We start from the raw sequence: 24099 nt of genomic DNA, 5'->3' as shown, positions 1-24099 counted from the left end.
AAATGGTTAAAACACATAATAATAAATTGATAAATAAATAAGCAAACAAACAAACAAAACAAAACATAACAAAACAAATAAATAAATAAACAAATAAAATAAATAAATACATGGGGGGAGGGTAAATCTATACTAGCGCGAAACGAAAAAGACCTGGAATTCGAAACAAGCTATTGTTAGGAAATACGTTTCAGTCAAAGAGATTAAGCCATGGTGTCCATTGTTGATTAAAAATTTCTTAATTGCAATTCTTATATAAAATAAATCTTTCTATTTCAAACTTGTTTTGCAAAATGTTTTTAACTCCATTGATATTTAATATTTTTTTCTGTACTTTCATACAGTAGATATAATATTTAATGTTGATAATCAACCAATTTACAAAGTTACTATTTTCGTTATTGATCATACCAAACAACAATATCTTGACTAAAAATAATGTCAATTCTTGTTTCAGTCAATATCCATTCTCGTATTGATTCCCAAATGTGGTTAACCTTGTTACAGTCAAAGGAAAGATGTAACGTTTCACACGAAGCTTTGCAGAAGTCGCAAGCATTAGAATCCATGTAATGTATCATATATACAAAAATGTATTAGTAGTCAAGATTCTGTGTACTATTTTATACTGAAACCATGATAATGTTGTGTCTTTTACACATCAAAAGGAATAACATAATACTTTTCCCATTTCTTTGTATCAGTAATCACGTCTTTTTATTAACTCTAAAATTACATGTTTTTCATTTCTTAAAGTGTCAATATGTGTTGGTCATTCAGGTATGCATCTTTCCAACACATCAGGCTCATATTTCAGTTGCCCCTCCCTTTAAACAATGTGTGTGTGTGGAGGAATACTAAAGCATTACCAATCTAAAGAAATAGTCTGTTTAAAAAAGCTTCACTTAAGAAAACATTTTCTATCTGATGAAAAAAAAAAGACAACAAAAATAATTTTCTTTTGTATAAATGTAAATTGTGTATATGAACACCATTTCTATTCCCTGTTGAATGATAAGCACTAACTATCTATATGACCCATTTCAAACTCCAGTAGTGTTGATACTGTAGTTTAGTTGACACTTTTAATTATCAAAAATATTACTAGAGTAAAGTGTATCAACAGCGGTAATTAATTATATGCACACTTATTTAATGCAGTAAAATTGCAGTTTAATGTTTGTAATGCTGATTTATTCATGAAAATCAGTTGGTCAAACAGTCAGACTGAACTGAATAAACACAGGCAAATTTCAAATAGTAATGTAATAGGCCCCTATATTTAAACACAGTGTGTGAATATAGATGTATGAGGTGTGGGTGGTGCATTAATGGTGTGAAGTCAGAAGAAATAATTCAGAGCCGTATCCAACCTAAAATAACGGGGTGGCCAGTCAAATAAGAATTGGAGCACTTCTAAACGGGCTCACTCCAGACAGTGCACCACAACTGGTATATCAAAGGCTGTGGTATGTACTATCATGTCTGTGGGATGGTGCATATAAAAGATAACTTGCTATTAATGGAAAAATGTAGCGGGTTTTCTGTTTAGACTATATTTAAAAATTACCAAATGTTTGACATCCAATAGCCGATAATTAATAAAACAATGTGCTCTAGAGGTGTCGTTAAACAAAACAACTTTAACTTTGTAAAAGGGACAAAAGCCTTCACTCAAAACCAAGACCAGCTACAGCCCTACAAGTATAACCAAATACATGTGTAATGTATAGATCTGATTATAACATTAATTACAAACAACAAAATTCTGCAACTAAATAAATAAGAAATGAAAACATTAAAAATATTTTAATCCCATAAAAAGTACAGCACAAGTGGTGGAAGGGAAGTAATTCATTCTTTATATCCGTGTAACAGTAATCTCCCATCTACCATATTACAATCGTTTTGTGTATAGATTCCATTGTACTGAATCAACCCCTGTCCCGAGTTAAACACACACACACACCCCCCGATCCTATTGGAGGCCGGTCTCGAGATAAGCGTGTTTGAAACAATAGTGGTACATGGACACGTTAAACCACTTAATCATGATAATGTACAGAATCAACTTTAACTAATAAAACTGATATCATACATCCAGGCACACCAATAAAAAGTGTGGTACCTCACATTTAATCTACCTGCCAGAAAATAGGGGGTCACATACCATTTACTGGGTAAGAGATTTTATGCACCCTCGTATCTCACCTTTTGATTTATCAGGGCGAGACAAAATAGAAATTACAACAGGTACAATATTTCATTAAAGGTACTTGGTCTTCTTAAAACACTCTAGTGTATTTCTGTCTAAAACTTAATTTCTTGCTTCAGGTAGTAAGTTTGGACAAAAAAGTTTAGCATTTTGGTTAATATGGTTAATTAAATAAAAGAAAATGTGTGCTGTTCAAAGTGAAACCAGACACTAGATTTAATGGATGCATCATTTGTCAGTACATACAGGGGTCTAGCTTCCATATATGCAGGTGCGCAGCTGCGTACCACCTGAGATTACAAATATATATTTGAGGGTGGGATGGGGGTGTGGGCACAGCCAATAGCATTTTATTCCATTGCCATGTCACGTCATTGAATGTAGCTTGGGGTTTAAAGTACAATGCATCAGTCATATAAAATTTTAATTTGTGTGTATAATTACTCATAAATTCATCTGGCATGCTTATTGAATGAGTAAATACTTATTGTTCATGAACAGTTGAAATATTCTGAAGTGTATTCAACATGTTTTATTTTATGGTTATGTGACATCAGACATATGGTTAAGCAAATGGAAATGTTTTATTTAATGATGCACTCAACACATTTTATTTAAGGTTATATGGCGTGAGACATATGTTTACGGTCGACACAAATATTGAAAGAGGAAACCCATTGTCACTACTTCATGGGCTACTCTTTTCGATAAGCAGCAAGGGATCTTTTATATGCACCATCCAACAGACAGGGTAGCACATATCATGGCCTTTGATATACCAGTCGTGGTGCACTGGCTGGAATGAGAAATAGACATATGGTTAAAGACTACACCAGTGGGAGAGGAAACCCACTGCAGTCACACAATTGGCTACTTTTTTTGATAAGCAGCAAGAGATCTTTTAATACAGCATTCCACAAACAAGATAGTACATACCATGGCCTTTGATATACCAGTTGTGGTGCCTTGGCTGGAATGAGAAATAGCCCAAGAGGCCCCTGACAGGACTGATACCAGACCAACTGCATATCAGGCGAGCACTTTACCACTGGGCTACATCTTGTCCAGATCATTTAAAGATAACTCAGTGTGGCACACAGTCTTAGCTGTTATAGACATTTGGACAAAGGAGAAAAAACAAAACAATTTTCATTTCAACTTATTTCTGTGTTTATATCCAAATATGGTTCAAGCATGCTGTCCTGAGCACACACCTCAGCTATCTGGGCTGTCTGTCCAGGACAGTGGGTTAATTGTTAGTGGTTAGTGAGAGAGAAGAGGGTGTAGTGGTCTTACACCTACCCATTGAGTCATTAAAACTGGCTCTGGTGGGAGCCGGTACTGGGCTGCAAACCCTGTACCTACCAGCTTAACCACAGCACCACTGAGGCCAGTGAAAAAAAGTTAATAAAAAATTAAATTAAAAAAATAATAATAAATATTCTCAGCAAGAAACTTTACGTTTCAGCTAGAGTGCCATGTTCTGAGGACCAATTACCATTACTACTTTATTTCATATTTTTAAACAAACATCCAGTCAATTAGGATTTTTAAAGGTTTGTAAATTTATGAACAGAAAAATCTCACAAGTTATAAAATATTGGAAAAAGGCTACATTATTACAATGCTTTAATTTAAAAATAAAAAATAAAGTTTAAACATATATGCAATCTCATAATGTATCACATTGCTCAAATACATGCTGGGCTGACAATGGATTCTTTTTTCTTTTTTTTGATTTAGCCAATTTTCACATTTGTAGAGTATTACCCTGAAAATTATTCAAAAGTAGCTAATTTAAACAAAAGTTTATTAGCCAAATAAATGTTGTAGCCACTTTCTATTATATAAAAATTAGCAAACGGCTACTTTAGCAATGGACAGAGTGAGCTCTGTGCATGCATCTTTTATGTCGAAGACTGCCAGACTGGGTCCTAATTCACAAAGGTATCTTAGGCTCTGCTAGACAACAAAGCATCCTCTTTGCAAGTCTTTTAGCATTGCACTGCGAGATCGCAAAGTTGCGAGAGTTTAGTGAATTAGTCCCCTGGATTAAGAAAGATTGGCCACACAGTGTGGTTTAGTGCAGTGTACCGTAGTGTATTGCGGAGGAGGGAAGGAACATGAATGTTAATGCCACATTGTTTGATCAGCACCACTCATGTTTAACAAGAATTGCTGTGGTTTCATACTTTTATTCAAACTTGACTTTAGTATAAACAAAATGGCATGGTTCTAATCACTGGTTGATTTGACGTGGAATGATGATTCAGTGTTAGAAATAAACAGAAATTTTTACTAGTCCACCGGGAAAGTACATCTATAAATATACTTGTCTTCCAATATTTTCACTTGTCCAAATAAATGGTTTGTTGTATTGAAGTGCAAGGATAATGTTTTTGATTAATCAAAATGAAACTGTATTGAACATTTTTACTTGTCCACTGGACATCCAATGAGGTACAATTTGCTTGTCCGAGCAGATTTTAACTTGTCAGGACAAACAGACAAGTTTTTACATTGATTACTGCCCTGAATATATTGTGACACAATACACAGTGTATGTCAAAATAAGCAGCCAGTTTGTATGTATTTACCAAATATAACCGAATAACACAATCAAATATGCATTAACATACAATGGAACCCTGATTATCCGGACAGTACGTTTTTTTCCTAAAAGTGTCCGGATTATCAAATTTCTGTAGTACTGAATTGTACCTGAAGACTTATTTCCTTTGAACAGCAATCCATTAAAAATGAAGCAACAAATACAGTTTTAACAAACATAATAAATAACGTATAACAAATATACTTATATTCCCAAAATACTGATTAGACCTATTGATAGAAAATAATTCTACATGTAACTTATAAGAAATAATTTTTCTGTCTCTCGTCAATCATTAAGTTACCATAGACAGCTCAATTTTTTAAGTCATTTCTTAACTGGATTTTTAATTTATTTATATCAACAGTTTTCTTTAAAGGCTGTACTTGTTTGACATTTACACTTCTTGGGATTAGTGTAAAAATAATATTTACTTACCTTTTACCACTGACTGTTGGTCTTAATTTTATTACTGTAATTACATTTTATAACGGCAATGAAAGTGTTAATAAAACACTAACTTAGATCAGTGAACCATGTCTCTCAGAGTCACACACTGAAGAAAAACTATCAAACATAGGACCTACAATTAAAGATACTCAGCTAGGTGTGAGACGTTTTGGCGCCATTCTGACATGTGTTAGTTGTTCATGGTGTTTACTGGCCATGGCTGAACTAACTTGGTGTAAGTTATATATTTGTTTCGAATTATTAAAGAACCTACTGTGCAAGTTATATATTTGTTTCTAATTATTAAAAGACCTACTGTGCAAGTTATATATTTGTTTCTAATTATTAAAGGACCTACTGTGCAAGTTATATATTTGTTTCTAATTATTAAAGGACCTACTGTGCAAGTTATATATTTGTTTCTAATTATTAAAGGACCTACTGTGCAAGTTATATTTTGGTTTCTACTTAAACAATCTACTGTAAGATCTGATCAAGTGAAGCAAATAATAAAATTGTCTTTATTTATTACACTTTGTTTTGTATAATGGCCGTCAGGTTCCTGAAGATGAATATCCGGATTAACAAACACATTTATAGAGTGTAGAGTTCGTTTTGTATTTTGGCTGTCCATAAGGCGGGGTTTCCAGACTACTGGGGTCCGGATCATTGAGGTCTCACAGTATATATATCTGGAATTTGTTTTACAAACATTCCTGATAAAGGTAAAAAATCATCTCAAAAAATGTACTGTAATATATCCTATTAGGATTTTTGTATTGCAAATATGCAGTAAAGCAGTGATATTTCCCACCCTTAATAAACAGTACCTGCAAAAAAAGAGGAAAAAAGAAGAAGAAGAGACACACCTTGTTTTGTACTGCTGGATACCAGCTACTTATAACTTTCAAGGGAACAGTATGTCAGTCAAAGCATAAGTTTTAAAAATATTTTGTTTTGCTTTTTTAAAATTTCAAATGAGATCTTTTGTACTGGGATAGTTCTTTTTAACAAACCAAAAGTCCAATTAAATTAGTAAATAAAACTGATTATATCACAGCATTCTCAAAGCTTCTGAATAAAAAATAGCTAACCATAAACACACAGACAGATTGTCACCTTACACAATAAAAATAAAATACACACACACACACACACACAAACACATACATACACAAACTCCATGCGTATATTTAATTATTACCCATATGGTAAAAAATATGGTACACACCAAAGTGATATGTACCACTAGAATGCCAAATGGGACGTAACACTTCAACGTCACTGATTGGCGCAGCCTTGGAGGAACATCAACCAAATGAGTTGAATAATATAAATTAAGATCGATTATGTGTAATAAATAGGATATTAAACTCGCTACCATTTCATATCATGTTTATGTCCCTTGGGAAATAATTTTCATATTCACTTGGTAAAGCTTGTGACAATTGACAATTATTTCACTCAGGACATAAACATGATATGAAATGGAAGCTCTTTTAATATCCTATAATTATTGCACACAATTTGCAACAGATTCAGCACCACATTTCTCCTTCATTTTACAAATATGATCACAGGCGATTCATAGAAATTTAAAACATCTTAATATATATCTATGCGGTCAGCTGATACGGTCCAAGAAATTACTGGGGACCCCAAGATCCACTAAAGTATGTTTGTTTTGTTCACTGAATTGTGGCATGAGACCACATAAAACATTCCAGCTCAGTTCCTTAAGACTTGGGATCTTCAACCACATCCGCTGAACTACACTGGTTCTCACGTCGTCGATTTTCGTCACACCACCAAACGAATACAAACAACCGCTCTGCAGAATAAAAGGAAAGAAATGTTTACTTTAATGGCACCTCAGCACATTGTAAACTATGGCTATTTGGGATGTAACATATGGTTATTTGAGAGAGAGAGAGAGAGAGAGAGAGAGAGAGAGAGAGAGAGAGAGAGAGAGAGAGAGAGCGAGAGAGAGAGAGAGAGGGGAGAAAGAAGGGGGAGAGTATGAGAGAGAGAGATGGGAGAAAGAAGGGGAGAGAGAGAGAGAGAGAGAGAGAGAGAGAGAGAGAGAGAGAGAGAGAGAGAGAGAGAGAGATGGGAGAGAGAGAGAGAGAGAGAGAGAGAGATGGGAGAGACGAGAGAGAGAGAAGAAAGAGAGAGAGAGAGAGAGAGATGGGAGAAAGAAGAGAGAGAGAGAGAGAGAGAGAGAGAGAGACGATAGACAGCAGGCTGCTGCCATACAGCAATGGATCTTTTAAATGCACTTTCCCATTGAACAGTACATACCACAGTTTTAGATGTACAAGTCGTGGGGCATTGGTTGTAATGAGAAAAACCAGTCCATCAAGGACCACTGATCATATGACTCATTAGACAATATAATAATGAACACAGTATAGCTGCCTGTTTTTCTCAGGACAGCCTCCTGCTTTAAAAAATAATGAAAACCCCACGACTAACTGCTTATTATTATTTTTTTTTATGTTATCTGAACTTCACTTGCTGTACTTGACAAGATAACTGAACAGGCAAGATAACATGATGTCTGACATACAGGCTACAAAGTAAAGACAGATATACAGTGAAACCCTCTCAAAACTGGACCCTCTGTAAACTGGAATGCCCTCAAAACCAGACATTTTTCAGGGTCATTATTTAAAAATATGTCAGTACAGAACTGAACCTCTATAAACTGGATACCCCTTTAAACCAGATTTTTTACTTGGCTCCTGTGGGTGTCCAGTTTAGAGGGGTTTCACTGTATTTGAATCATGATGTCTAACTATAACTGTAGAGCAATCTTTGTATCATCAATAAGCAATTCACAACAAAAGGACAATTTCAGAATTGAACACATGGTGGGGGAGATAACTGTTTTATTTACACCCACCACCCACAAAGCAAATTTTTTATTTAAACCTAGTAAACATAAAGAGAAGAGAAAAAAAAAACCTGCAGCAAACCCACCATGTTAAAATAATAATTACAGCAACTCTTAGTAATCAAGAAGTTTGTTTTGTTTAACGACACCACTAGAGCACATGGCTATTGGATGTCAAAGATAGGGTAATTTTTACATATAATCTTACAGAGGAAACCCACTACGTTTTTCCCATTAGTAGCAAGGGATCTTTTATATGCACCATCCCACAGGCAGGATAGCACATACCACAGCCTTTGAAATACCAGTCGTGGTGCACTGGCTGGAACGAGAAATAACCCAATGGGCCCACTGACGGGGATCGATCCAAAACCTACCATGCATCAAGCGAGCGCTTTACCACTGGGCTACGTCTCACCCACAGAACAAAGGTGACGTGCATGACTATTGGTCAATTCTGGACAAACCCTTTGCTTGAGTTATCACACAGGTGAGCAGATTTAGACCTGTGACGTTAGCGACTTACAGGAGTGAGGTCTGCCGAGTGGAAGTACACAGGAACTGACATGTCACAGCACCTGGACCACTGTAACGTGACCAGGGACAGTCTCCACACATCACCAGTGATCTTTTCGCCGTCCATCCCACCACACACATACACATCTAGTCACAAACAAAGGGGAAATATTAACAATTAATAATTGAAATGTTTGAGCATGCACAATTTTAAGAAGAAAAAAAAGAGAGAATTTAATGAAAACAATGGTTATTTCAACTCTTAATACAGAGAGAGAGAGAGAGAGAGAGAGAGAGAGAGAGAGAGAGAGAGAGAAAGCCAGCTGTTACCATATAAGCTGCTCCTATCAAAATAAAGCAGTACAGGATCTTCATATGTCATTAATAAATTCGCATTAAAAAAAAAGGCTTTTGCCAAATTATAGTAACTCAGTTAAATACACGATTCTTAACTAATAAAGGAGGATTAATAGAAAGGAACATACAGTACACTTATTTATTAGGATTCTGCATTTGATGCATCTTTTCTAGATATTTTATTTAATGTGTTGAAACATTTCTTACTATTCTAAAATTGCATATAGATGTGACAATTGTTATATGAATACAAATGGGTCTTACAAAATATCTTACCATTCTCAAACTGTGTGCAGCTGTGACAACGTCTTGGGGCAGGAAAACCTAAATAAAACAGGTACAAACATTAGCAGCATTATAGATGTAGAAAAATACTGATGTTCCGATACTCGATTATAATTGTAAACTCATCGGTTCGGTTCTAGCAATGAGCTGATTGATTATGAAATTCATAAACAATTGCCATGGAAAATGTTAGCTATTTATTTGTACTAGGTGATAAGATAACTATATGTGAAATCTTCTGTGATATGTTTTATGTAAAAAACCCAGATACTGAATAAGTATTAAATGCGAAATTAGTCAAATGTATCGGGTTTATCCCAGTGAAAATGACAATATTTTCAAGTTTATACATGAAGAGTTCATTTCCAGAACCCGATATATCCATTTACATAATTCTGATAAAAGCATGATTTGGCTGCAACATGACATACTAAGCACACTTTTACGATCCTGTTCAATGGGCATAAATCACATTTTCAGGGTTAGCTCTGGGTGAATATAAAGTTTCGCCAAATTATCTATTAAACTTCAAAAATGGCAGAAAATCAGTTATTTTCTAATAAAATATACCGTAGTAAACTAATTTTGCCAATTTAAAATAAAATTCGCCAATTGTTTTTAAAATTAGCTATTTGGCGACTGCCAGAGCTAGCCCTGTATTTTCATGGAACCTTTATTGTTATATTGTTTAACAACACCACTAGAGCACATTAATTTATTAATTATCAGCTATTGGATGTCAAACATTTGGCAATATTGATAGTCTTAGAGAGGAAACCTGCTATATTATTCCATTAGTAGTAAGGGATCTTTTATATATACCATCTCACTGACAGGACAGCACATACCAAGGCCTTTTAATATACCAGCTGTGGTGCACTGGCCCAAAGGTCCCACCAACGGGGATCGATCCCAGACTGACCGTGCTTCAGGTGAGCACTTTACCACTGGGCTACATCCCACCCGTGAATATAATAGAGACATAAGCTAAGTTTATCTTTTCAATTATATAAAAATACAACACATAAGTCCAAAAAGAAGTTATTAGTATCATACCGTGTATATTGTCTGGTACTGTTCTTACTGATGCCCATATTCTCTTTTCCAAGCTGAACACCGGAACCTGTCAAAACATTATTTTTAAAAATAAATCCGAGAGAAAACAAATCACAAGTACCTATCAAAGATGCAATAATGTAATTCAAAATCAAATAGTCAAGTAATGCAAGGTTTAAGATTTCTGCCCGAAAAAAGGACAAATACCCAAAATGAAATTGAATTTTGCGACTATTTCATATAATAAAATTATGATTTCCTTATTTAGTTTGATCATGACAAAACATTTTTGAGTACAATTTTGCCAAAAATGTGTGTCCAGAACAATGTGGTTAATTGGACACAAGTGTCCCCCAAAATCAAGTTAAAATTAATAAATTAGACATTTAATAATACCTATATATCCAAGAGAACTATGACAAATTTAATAACATTCCACACCCAATGGTGACTCAGTCAGTGGTGACTTTTTACAAACAACAGGCCCTGCACATAAAATCCGATTTGTGCCACTGCAAACATCAAAGAATTACTTCTAAGCAATACAATGTATTTAATATGCAAGTTTAATCTCTAGAATGGTACTGTGAGTGGGAAAGTCAGGGTACAGTATTTCAAGAAAATCACTCTTCTGGTTACACAACTTTAAACAGACGAGAACCACCAACTGGTCGCAAATTTAAAAATTGCAATCATCAGAATTGCCAGAGCTTTATGGATGTTTTAACTGATTTTTAGACACTACTTGATATGCTGCACATCAGCAGTCAAGTTGAAGCAAATAAAAATATAAAATATTTCAATGCAAAATCAGTTTGTTTAAAATACATTTATAACATCAATGTAGTACAAGTATGTTAGGGTGAGGTAAATCATTAGTAGTGCAAAAAATTATTGTAATCGCACAATTGAGGTAAAAATCACAATAAGGTAATTTCAGTTACTTAAGATTTTGAAATATTGACTCCTGAATATCCTTGTTAAAGAAGAGCAATTTACATTTCCAGACTTACCACTTGAAAATCATACGCTGCGTGTGCTGTTCCACCTCCAAACATGAACAGTTTATTCTGGTGTATTGCTATTTCATGTCGATACCTGCAAGAATAAAAGCAAATATTTAAAGCTGTAATCACCAGTATTTTATATATCTATATCTATCTATCTATCTGTCTGTCTGTCTGCTTGTCTGTCTGTCAGCTTGTCTGTTTGTCTTTCTGTCTGTGTGTGTGTGTGTGTATATATATATGTATATATATATATATATATATATATATATATATATATATCATATATATATATATATATACTGAACAAAAAAAAGAAACTTCCGATTTGTACATATAGTATTTGTTGAGTTAAATAATTCATTGTGTAATGAAATTATATAGGTAGTATTAGCCTTGAGCTGTATCATCAGGATTCATGAATTTTATCGATTATTTTTGCACTGTTAATCGTCGACAACGTGAAATTCAATTTGCACGTGCATGCATGGTTCGACATGTCCCGTGTAGTATTCGGTCAATTTGTTTTACTTGTCTTATTGACATTGTTGTCAAGTGAACGAAAACACTTCAAATTTTTTAAAACAATTAACGTTTTTTACATTGTAGCATTTTTAGTATGCCAATAATACCCAATAATTTACGCGAACGGGCGACTGGCATGTTTGATGCTGGCATGTCGACAGAAGACGTTGCAAGGCATGTTGGGAGTTCTAGCCGAGCGATACGAAATCTTCGCGTAAGATTTCGAATGACAGGAAACACCAATGACTTGCCATGTCGTGGATGTCCGCGTGTTACAACGCGTGGTCAAAACCGCTATATCATGAACACGCAATTGCGCAATCGATTCCAAACTGCCACTGCTACTGCTGCTAACACACCTGGACTTCATAATAACCAAATCAGTGGGCAAACTGTTCGTAATCGTCTGTGGGAGAACGGTTTACATGCACGATGTCCTTACGTCGGATGCGTTTTAACCCAATGTCATCGTCTAAATCGTCTTAATTAGGCATGTGTACACACTCGTTGGATACGGCGCCGCTGGAATACCGTTCTTTTTTCGGATGAATCCAGATTTTCTTTACAACGTGGTGATGGCAGGGTGCACGTCTACTGTAGGAAAAATGAACGCTATGCTGACTGTTGTGTTCTTGAATGAGATCGTTTCAGGGGTGGGGGTTCTGTCATGGTCTGGGCAGCCATTGCCCATATTTATCGTTCACCACTAGTCGTCATTGATGGCAATTTAAATGCTCAACGTTACCACGATGACATTCTCGCTCATCACGTCATTCCTCTGTTCCATAACAACGCCAACATCTCGATTTTTCAGCATGATAATGCCACCTCTCATACAGCTAGAGACACTGTAAATTTTCTCAGGACAAATAACATTGATTTCATTGATGACTGGCCCACTAAAAGTCCTGATCTCAACCCCATCGAGCATGTCTGGGATAGTCTGGACAGACGATTGAGGCGTCGTCCAAACCCACCCGCTAACGTCAACGAACTTCGTCAAGCGCTCATTCAGGAATGGAACAATATTCCACAGGCAGAAATCAACACTTTAGTCAATTCTATGCGCCTGCGATGCACTGCAGTGGTCAATTCAAGAGGTGGTCATACCCGTTATTAGGTGGGTGGGTTTTTTTTTAACCCCTACCACACTTGGTCAAAATTTCTCCCAGTTTCTCTTAACCTATGGTCATGATTTTTGCACCAAACGATGCATCATGGAACACTCTTTAAACGCATATATAACAGTTATTCCCCCGGTTTGTTTTCATCAAGTTATTTTCAAGCAAAGTTAGCGAAAGTTTCTTATTTTGTTCAGTATATATATATATATATATATATATATAAAAAAAGTAAATGTGGTATTAAGCAATAAAATAAAATTAAAGCTACTACAAACTTTGGAACAATAAAAAAACACAATGAATATACAGACAATGATATTCTATATACACATGTAAGAACAGATATATATTTATTACCCATATGGACTAAAGTATCTGGGGTAATATTTTTATAATAATTTTGCAGTGAGCAGATTGCTTCTACAGCCACCGATTGGCTGGCTTAAAAATTACAATATTTGGTCGGTTGGTTGCCAGAACTTCCCTTTCATTCATTTAATTGTTTTCATCCATAAGTCAGATTACACATACATTATACGATCTACAGAAATAACAGGATAATTTTGACTCATTTGTTTCATAAACAGTGGCATTAACAATACAAAAAAACAAAAAAACAATTCTAATAAAATCAGTCGAATTGTTTTGTATTGAAAACATTTGGCTGTAAAAAGAACACTTTTACGCCATGACATCACGTACATTATGTCATGTAATGCGTGTATCGTTATTTAACATAATGGCTAATGGAATTGCTTTAGTAAGAAGAGGATTTTTTTTTTTTAACTGTTAAAATTGACAATAAGTAATAAAAATAAATGGCCAACTCGCTACGAGAAGTTACAAAGTATCTTTCCCTCGTGAATAAATGTTGTAAAACCCTCGCCAAAGGCTCGAGTTTACAACATTCATTCACTCAGGACAAATCATTCATAATTCCTCCAAGGTCATTAGTTATTTTCCAAATATATAATATGTAATTTTAGTTTTTTAAAATGGCTGTTAGCCAGAAATATCTTAAGGGTAGACTAAACTCCAACAAGAGCATTATGTGTTGGAAAGATGCATACCCGGACCACCAACACATACTGACACTTTAACAAATGAAAAACGCGTAATTTTAGAATTAATAAAAAACCATGATTATTCCTGCTAACTGGGGGCAGCCATTTTGTTTCGTTTTTGTGACGTCCGGTGGTATAGCTTGGGGCGAAGTGACGTCAGCTCAGGTCCAACTTCTCTATTATGCACAGTGTAAACAAATGCTCTAATTTACAACAAGGCGCTTCGCTTTCATCAACCTGACTTGTAAAACAACATAAATGACTTGATAGTATAATAAACTATTTAACTAAATATATTTCAATTTGCATCAATATAACGAAATGGAGTTATCGTATTTTTTTCTTTTAAAAAATCCAAAGAAAAAAATGCATATTATTAGGCCTATTGGTAGGATACGTTCGAGCAAAAGCGACCACTCACGATACCCAAGTGATACTTTTCTTTTCGACGACGTAATTGGTTAGTTTTGTAATTTTAGATGGGAAAGTCTACTTAATCAAGGGTTTTACAGAATTACTTACAGTAATAAAGCTGGTAAAGTCCATTATGATTTGAGGTTATCACACAATACCCTGTGATCTTAATAAAAGAAGCACGTCTTTTTAGTGTGTCTGCGTGCGCTACAACAGCTTGTTCTGAATGTGCACGTAAAACCCTATGACATGACATAGTGTGTCTAGACACAGTGTCTAGGGACCGTCTAAATATACATCTGCCAATCAAGAACCACAGGTATAGGCCACGGAAAGAAAAGAAAAGACCAATTAACCAAGAAAACACTCTATTATTTCAGTACGTGGGTTAATTTATATACAAAATATAATACAGTTATTTCAACACTTTGACAATGGTGGTTTATTTTGTATTGAAAAATAAACCACATATACACGTTGCTGTGTTACTGGGATGATTATTATAACAGAACATTGCGATGCATCCGCAAAAATCAGGTATGTTTGGTTTCTTCAGTTCGAAGACTAATTCCTGATGTGACATGTTAGGTATTACGTAACCACCAGCTTGCCAGAGGGCGTATTCACTGGGATGGTACAAAATGGCTGCACCCGTTATATATAATAGCCGTCACATTTAACCGTTTTATTAATTAACTATACGATTATACTTGTTGATATTAAGTAATAATGAGCATTATGTATAGTTGAATATGCACACCAGTCCAAAAGCCTTGCTTTAGCATTCCTTTAACAATGGCAACAAATTCAGAAAAGTGTTTGTTTTTTTAAAGTTTCCTGTACCTGCCATCAGGGTCACAGTCTGATACTGTTTTTGGCGACAGTTTTTCCCACACCAGTGTTCTGAGATTCAAGCGGTGCACATCAATGTTGTATATCCACCCTGTGGTGCCTCCACACACATACAGGTAGTCGTCTATCAACAACATGGCCTGAAACAAACAAAAATAATTTATACATGCATATATGAAATATAGACATTCTCACAGATTAATTTAAAACCAAAACACTAGTTTGAAAATGTTTGTTTCGAATGTTAAATCACATTTTCTTTGTCAAACTTTGTTTACTGTCTACACCATAATTAATTTGCTTTAACATCTGTTATATAAAACCAGTTCAATGACGTAGTAGTTAAGCCATCAGACTTAAAGATGATAGGTACTGGGTTCACATCCCAACACCAGCTCCTACCCTGAGTGAGTTCGAACAACTCAATGGGTAGGTGTAGTCCATTACTTCGACTTTTCTCTCACTAACAACTAACCATCAATTCACTATTCTGGACTTTTAAACAGCCCAGATGGCTAAGACGATGTGTGCCCAGGACAGTATGTTTTGATCGTAACTGGATATAAGCACGAAACTCACGTTAAAATAAAATTAATGAAAATAAAATTAATGAAAATGAAATGTACATATATGTGTATCATTTAAAAAATATTACAAACATTACAAAAGTTATACATAATGCTTTTTTTTAAATGGTAACCTCACATATGTACACTACATTCTCGTCTGATCTCTATTATTATTTTCATTGCTAAAAGATGGATGGATAATAGTGATGTTGGACATACAGTTGAAGTAACTGATGTCCATATCCAGGACAGTGTTAACATAAAAAAACCTGTAAAAAAACTGTTTTGTTTAACCACACCACTAGAGCATGTTGATTTATTAATCATCGGCTATTAGATGTCAAACATTAGGTAATTTTGACATTCAGTTTTAGAGAGGAAACCTGTTACATTTTTCCATTAGCAGCAAGAGGTCTTTTATATGCACCATCCCACAGACAGGATATTACATACCACAGCCTTTGATATACCAGCTGTGGTGCACTGGCTGGAACGAAAAATAGCCTAATGGGCTCACTAATGGGGATTGATCCCAGACTGTCTGTGTATCAAGCCAGCACTTTACCACTGGCTATGTCCCACCCATAGTAAAATAAAAGATACTCACATGTCCGTATTTCTCTTCCGGGTGGTCACCGCGGCACTGGTAGTGCTGCCACTTGTACGATTCAAGATTTAATACATGTAGATCATTACTGCTCGATTCACCAAACGGAACTCCAGTTCCTCCAAATGTCAGCATATTTTTACGATCTCTAACGGCTAGAATAAACAGTTTAAAGTTAAAATTAAAGTTTATAAATGTTTTGTTGTAATTAAGTGGTCACTGACCAAAAATATAGCTTTTGGGGACGAAACTATTTTTAGACTAGTTATGATCAACAAACGAATGTTATAGTGATCAAAGTTACGTACACTTTTAATTCCACTTGTTTTGATTTTTATAAACCCTTTTGAAAACTATTTTATTTTGGTGTGTAAATATTGCAGGCGACAAAGCATTTATCACGCAGGCCTAACTCTGGGCGAGTAGAAACTTTCACCAAATTATCTGTTAAATCTTCAAAAATTGCAGAAATCCAGTTATTATTATCAAACAAAAGATCAATTATTACTAAAAATTATTTTGCAAAATCAAAATAAAATTCGCCAATTGTTTTTAAAATTTGCAATTGGCGAATTTGGCGAGTGTCAGAGCTAGCCCTGACCACATGTGGATATACTACTCCAGAGAAAACTAAAGTTGTGAAATAAAACAGTTCATTTCATTATTTTTGGGTTTTATGTGGACTGCAGGATAAATAAAATAATTGGTTGCCGTCTTAAGTTTTTCGGCTTTATCCTGCTCAAGTATACTAACCTTTGCAGGAACAATGCCGATATCTTAAGACAGTTATCAGTTATTCTCTATATATTATACAGTTAACTTTCTGAAAGAATTAATAATAAGAAAAACAAGATAATATTGGTAACTGAATGAGTCTAGAATGGATTTCAGATCCTACATTTATCCATACCCATACATACGTATACATGATTGCATGTAATAAGTATAAATGTATGTTTATGTAATATATTTATATAATATATATAGATCTACATTCATACCTTATTAACTGAACAAAATAACCAGTCTACCTGCGTGTGAAGCTAACTCCAGCGGCATTGATCCTTGTGTTTTAATTTTTGTCCATTTATGGGTGGAAAAATTAAATTTCCACACCTGAAGAAAAAAGAAAAGAAAACACAGCATGTTAAAATAAATATTATACATGTACATGTAATATATATATATATTTATGTCATTCACATTACAGTATTTATACACTAAAAGAAACATATATTTTATACCTAGAATTTAAGAGCCATTCACAACTGTCAACCTTTTCACTAGCAAACAAAAGCATATGCTTTTGCAATCCGTCCTTCCTCTAAAGGGATATTTTTATCGACAGTTTGTTTTTGTAATAAAAGCAAAGACTGGCTTTAACACACACACACACCATATAGTGTACTATCTGTGTGACTGTTAAAATGGCCCCTTAAGCACTGAACCAAACTTGTCTAACATCAGGCTGTGAATTTTGCACAATTTTGTGCTTCCATGAATCCTATCTCATGGTTCATTCCTTGACGTGGTGAGGTAGCTTTCATGTCTAAATGACTCGAAGAGCTATACCAGCTGGAGCATCAGCTCCTGGTAGGGTCACCCAAGCTGAACTGGTCAAAGGGTAGAGATTAGACTAATATGGACCGGGCAGACAGAGGACGTGAGTCAAGAAAGACAAATGTCCAGGAGAAGCAAAATCCAAAATCAAAACTGGGTTGGAGAGGCTCAGAATCCTAGTACGGAAACTCTCCTAGGAGAAGCAAAATCCGACTGAAGTCAGAGTACAGAAGCTATGCATCAGCATTTGTGTGGATACCAAAAGGAAATGTCTGTACATGCACCAAGCTCTATGATCATGAATCCTACACTTCGGGTCAGAAGCGTAAGATTATAAGATGGAATCCCAAAATATCTAACTTCTAGTGGAATCCTAAAAATTAATTCTCAAATTCAATGCCTGAACATCATACAAAAATACTGTTATGTTGAGAAACGTTAGCCACTGTGATCTTAAAACTAAATCCAAAAATGTACACATGTGTACTTTAGGTTTGATTAATAATTTACAAATGTATTTAGATAATTGGGGTTTTAGTATATGTGTTGTTAAGATGTATGTTTTTTAAAATGTTATTTTCGTGCTTATATCCAATTAAGGTTCAAGCACACTGTCCTGGTCACACACCTTAATTATCTGAGCTGTCTGTCCAGGACAATGGGTTAGTGATTAGTGATTAGTGAAAGAAAACAAGATGTATTGGTCTTACACATTAAACCACTGAGTCATTAAAACTCGCTCTGGGTGCAAGCCGGAACTGGGCTACGAAACCAGTACCTACCAGCCTTATGTCCGATGGCTTATCAATGACACAACCAGTACCTACCAGCCTTATGTCCGATGGCTTATCCATAACACCACCGAGGCCGGTTCTTGTTATTTGTTATTTCTCCAAATGGAGAGACCTAGTACACGTGTTAATTTAATCTAAATGTAAAAAAGAAAAAGGTAAGTCAAATGCACTTGCTTATTTTGCTACAATTTACAATGATGTATCTACATATACATATAATATACATACATATGTAAATAATCAATGAGTATACACGTACCTCTTTAAATAATGGATAGTATGTGTCTTCGGTGTTACGAACATTCCAAAACTGTGGGTTGTAGCCACCCAAGGAATACAGATTGGCATCATCAACAACAATGCGATGCCCACTTCTTTCTACCGGCACTCTCTCAGTATTATCATCACCACTGTCTGTACCTGCAAATTAAGTCACAATGATGTGTAAATATGTACATGTAGTCAAATTAAAAAAATACTATCTTGTTGTAAAATCAATTGGTTTAAAATACATTTGAAATGCCAATGTAGTGCAAGATTATAGTACAAAATTGTCAGGATTAGGTAACTCACCAGTTATGCAAATCAATCAGTTATGATGAGGTAACATCAAAGTCCCAAACTGTGTTTGGCTCAACACAAAAACATGAATATGATACTATTACTTATGGAAAAAATATTCTACATTTTTCTGTTATGGAACATAAAATAAAATATATATGTATTCCAATCAGCTAATGTAAAAATTCAACAATATCGATGTAAACAAATCCATTCTAGAGATAGTAAACAAAAGTGTAACACCATCCAGTATAGAAGAAAGTGTGTTAATTTCTACACGCACGTAACTACGTTCAGGCACATGCATTTGGAAAAATAACCTATTTGCACATGTGCAGTTTGTCTTTTTCAATTTTTAAGATCACTACATGAAATATGTATATATATATATATATGCACACACACACACATATATATATATATATATATATATATATATATATATATATACATGTCTCTGAATTATGCACAGTTAACAAACATTTTATTTATATATTATTAAAAGGAAAATTTCAGTTTGTCAATAGCAGTCAATTTACCACTTTTTTTCCATCCATGATCGCTAACACTTTATGTCAATACAGATAAATGTGTAGGTAATATGTTCATACCAGTGAATAGTTTCGTAAAATATCAATATTATAATTAACTGATTCATAATTAAAACAATTTATTCTCTCAAAATTATTTGCAATTTAATTGTTCTGAATGGATTACATGTACGTCTATTAACAGCATTATTCACTACAGTATGGGCATAAAAACATACCAAACCTCTGGCAAATTGACTGTAATAATTGGGAAAAAAAAGTCTAACAAGAGGGGGATAAAAATCATATAATCAGATGACGTGTGAGATCCAAGGCTCGAATTTGGCAGGTGGCAATTGCCACTGAAAACACTGTCCAATAATCCGTTTCATAAGCAGCTTTTGCTTTCCATCTTAGTTCTAAAAATTGTTTCCAGTATATCCCAGAATTCTTGATTCGTGTTTGTCACGGATTTCAATTGAAGAACTTAAAATATTTTAAAACATTACTACATTTGTACGGACACAACCATTTTACATTGGTGCACACACCAATAATGGAAGAATTATCTACCAACAACATTCTTGAAACTCATTCAGATCACATTGGCCGATTACAGTTTTTCAAATCCGAGTTCAGTCACAGTGAGTGATCCAAACGTCGTGAACTATTTAGACTGATTCTCAGAGTGGTCATTTGGTTTAACATGTAGTGTAAAAACTAGTCTAGTGAATGTTAGCAAAAAACTACTGGCTGAACTTACACTTATTTATTCATGGAATCAGCCAAGAAGATCCGAATGTCATGAAAACTAAGTGTAAAATGATAGCAATATCTGTGCTCTAGAACTGCTTCTCAATGTCAAACATTTGCTTCCCAATTAAAATTTGAGAAGCAAAGATTGCTTCCCATTCAGCAAAATGAATTTCAAGCCTTGCAGATCATGTGATACATACCAACTGTTAATTCAATACCCCCCATTTTAACACAATTTCAACGAGTCAATCTGGATCTGATAATAGTAAAGGAATTAGTAAAATTAATTATTTTTGTGTTTGAGATACTTACTTACTTCAATTTTATAGATGATGAAAATGAATCTGAATTGTGAAAAAAAAAATTATTTAGAAATGAACGACCAGCAGACGATGACAAATCTGATGTTGATTGCACAGACAGTGCATGTAAAAACAAACATAATGGAATTTAATGCTTCATGCAGATGGGGACATTGACGATACCTAAAATATACTAAACACTGTAAAATGTGAAGTATGAGAAGGAAACGAGAAAAATATGTTTAGGTTGTTCCTGTGTTGCACTGAAGTTAGTTGTTGGGAAAAATTGAATCGTTCCAGTAACTACTTCACTCTAAAAGTAGGCTAACTGACTAACTACTTGATTTCAACCGTAATCTATTAGAATATCAATTATTTAATAAAGAATGTCATAACACTACCATTGAATTACTAATTAGCATTTCAATGGGAAAGACTTCCGAACCGTTCCAGCATGCATGCTAATTCTCGGAACCGGCGTGACGTCACACGGCCTAGTTACCAATCATCCGGGTCTTTGGGGGTGAAGCAAAGCCTTAGTGATTACTGTTTTACATAGAATAAAGTTATCATATTAACTTTTTGCATGACTTGCGTATTGTCATTTATTTTCTGTAGCTAACACATAGTTGCAGCATGTCTTATGAGTATTATAGCAGCTTGGGTTGTCATATAAGAGAAACGAACAACGGGAATATGAATTAGTACAATCTATATTTATTACAGACATGTTTCCGTATAGGTTATATTGTCGAGGGGACCTGACTAGAGGCAGGTTGGGCAGAAAAAATTTTGTTGATGCAATTTTAAGGTAAGATTAATTATAAATTTTAACAACTTTGAAATGATAAGATAATTATTAATATTATAATAATTATGATGTGGGCTACAAAATATATAATTTGTATGTATAATAATAAAATTTATATGCATGATTCAAGATAATTATTTTTATGATTTAACATAATTATTTTATTTCCAAATAGAATGTAATAATTAAACAACTGCAAAGTTGTTACTTTACAACTTTAAATTACAGTTATTATTATATTGTCATTATTATTATATAGATGTATTGGCAACTGTGAAAATGTTCCACTGAATACATTCTTTTATTCTTTTAAAAAAACCCAGTTTCTTGAAATAATGAAATGATTTCGTTTTTACAGATTGTGAAATTATCTCATGATGTTGGCCTTCCTTACCGGTTGAATGCAGGCGAAAAGAAAATAGCAATAATAAAATATAGCCAACCTCAGACCTTGTCATCTAAGGGGAATTATATCTCTCTCTAGCTACCCATCACTCCCCTGAGATTAGTTCAAGGAGAATAATATATATAGCTCCCTTTGGCATGTGAATATTAATATTTTAAATTGCCCCCCCCCCCCCCCCCCCCCCCATAATCTAAGTTAGGGTAGCAATTAATAACTCCCATATTATTTTCATGTCACGGTCTACAACCTACTAAAACATAGTGTTACCTCATCGAATAAACATATAACTGTTTTAATAATAGTGTTTAACATGGTATATTTATTAATATAAACATATAACTGTTTTAATAATAGTGTTTAACATGGTATATTTATTAATAAAACACAAAAACTTACTTGAGTAAATAATGTTTAACACACAGATATATATATATATTATACACATGTATGCGTATGTATGTATGTACATATGTATCCGAGATACAAGTATACCTTTATTGTTTAATACATTATACATTTGGGCTATTACACGTCCGCAGGTACAATATCTGGAGTAAGGTAGGGGGCAAAATCTTGAGTAGTAGGGACAATCTTGGTAGGGGGAGAAGCCATATTTATATATAAAGTAGTAGAAAACCTATATTTTCGTACTGCAGGCCTGCTACAGACACATTTGCACACACAATTTTTTTTTTTTTAAATAAAGTTGAAAAAAGAACTTTTATAATGAATTATTATATATGTGCGTGTGTGTGTGTGTGTGTGTAATTTAACTGCATATACTTTTATTTTAAAAATAAAAATAAATAAATAAATGGATGTAGAAACTGAAGATGGCAAAATAAATACAAGTAGATTAGATTAAATGAAATGAAGACCACACAAATTTGATGATAAAAAGAGTATACTCTTTATTCAAGAACTGGATGCGTCCGGGGTTGTTTTTTTTGTGTTTTTTTTTTTTTGGGGGGGGGGGGGGGTCATGAAAGTAGATGGAATTGTGTATTTTATTTACAGTATAATGTGGGAATGTTATCAATGCACATGTTTTAACCATTTTGGTTGATGTTAACGTCGGTTATTGTTGACAAGCAACAACATTAAACTCCACGTAGTCGCATTCTGTGTGGGAAGCCATGGGGTGATGGCCGCGGGCGTTGCATCAGGTTTGTCACGTTTTAGTGCCTTTACCGAGAAGCAGCGTCTGGTCTCTTCTTTTCGAAATTTGTGAAACGATATTTTTTTTATCATCAAGTTATGGTTTATGCAGCCAACTGCACAACATGTTTTAGGCATCTTGGCCGTTAACTGTTGTGAATGATCGACTGAAATTGACTAAATTCACTATCAAACCATACGTAACTAAGCCTAAGGAGAAGCTTCACCGCGTTACGTGATAAACAATGGCGGATAGGGCCGAAGTACCCATATGTTCGGTTCCGAGAATTATACTATCACTAACCTTAACCCTAAATCTAAGTCTGAACTGAATGCTGGAATGTTCGGTAGTCTTGCCTTTCAATGTACATGTAGCTGTGAAACGAGTAGTTAAAATTGATCTTTATATCGATAATTGTACATAACGAAAACATGTTAACTGTTTTTATACAATACATAATATGTGAAATTCGGGAACAATTTGAAAATTTTAGTAATTGTTTTTGTTCAGATTGGTGTATATAATCGAACACGATCATATGTAACAATTATACAGCATATTTACAAAACAATAACGTACAAAAACTTGCATCAGGCTCGATTTTGGCAAATTCGAAAATTTTCATGGGCAGCGCCATCTTTAATTGATCTTGAATGATTTTATAACAAACTT

General features: G+C 34.3%; 1 protein-coding gene across 2 annotated transcripts; it reads right to left on the bottom strand.

The window, feature by feature from the left end:
• Nucleotides 1–3827: 3827 nt before the first annotated feature.
• On the bottom strand, nt 3828–24063 carry LOC121369070 (kelch domain-containing protein 10-like). Of its 2 annotated transcripts, XR_005957552.1 has the most exons (11): nt 24007–24063; nt 19162–19322; nt 17580–17664; nt 16549–16703; nt 15364–15512; nt 11400–11484; nt 10387–10453; nt 9322–9369; nt 8699–8835; nt 5715–7107; nt 3828–5672 (listed from the first exon to the last, which is right to left on the bottom strand). XR_005957552.1 is itself a non-coding variant. In XM_041493901.1 (10 exons), the coding sequence occupies exons 1-10, from the start codon at nt 24050–24052 to the stop codon at nt 6901–6903; spliced, it is 1140 nt and encodes a 379-aa protein (XP_041349835.1). In that variant the 5' UTR covers nt 24053–24063; the 3' UTR covers nt 3828–6900. The 2 variants fall into 2 exon arrangements, 1 of the variants encoding a protein (XP_041349835.1); XM_041493901.1 differs by having other exon boundaries at nt 3828–7107.
• Between the last annotated feature and the right edge of the window lie 36 nt (nt 24064–24099).

This window comes from Gigantopelta aegis, chromosome 3 (assembly GCF_016097555.1).
Source record: "Gigantopelta aegis isolate Gae_Host chromosome 3, Gae_host_genome, whole genome shotgun sequence".
In the NCBI taxonomy this organism is placed as follows: domain Eukaryota; kingdom Metazoa; phylum Mollusca; class Gastropoda; order Neomphalida; family Peltospiridae; genus Gigantopelta; species Gigantopelta aegis.
The sequence above is the reverse complement of the archived record's forward strand: the minus strand, read 5'-3'. Positions and strand labels throughout refer to the sequence as shown.

Bases quoted from the DNA above. Each gene is read 5' to 3' on its own strand.
- LOC121369070 (XM_041493901.1), bottom strand. From the start codon at position 24,052: ATGAAAATTTTCGAATTTGCCAAAATCGAGCCTGATGCAAGTTTTT. The intron at 15,513-16,548 runs GTGAGTATCTTT...TGTTTGTTTCAG, and splicing joins CGGAAGAGAAATACGGACAT to GCCATGTTGTTGATAGACGA. The intron at 10,454-11,399 runs GTAAGTCTGGAA...ATGTTTTGACAG, and splicing joins CAGCGTATGATTTTCAAGTG to GTTCCGGTGTTCAGCTTGGA.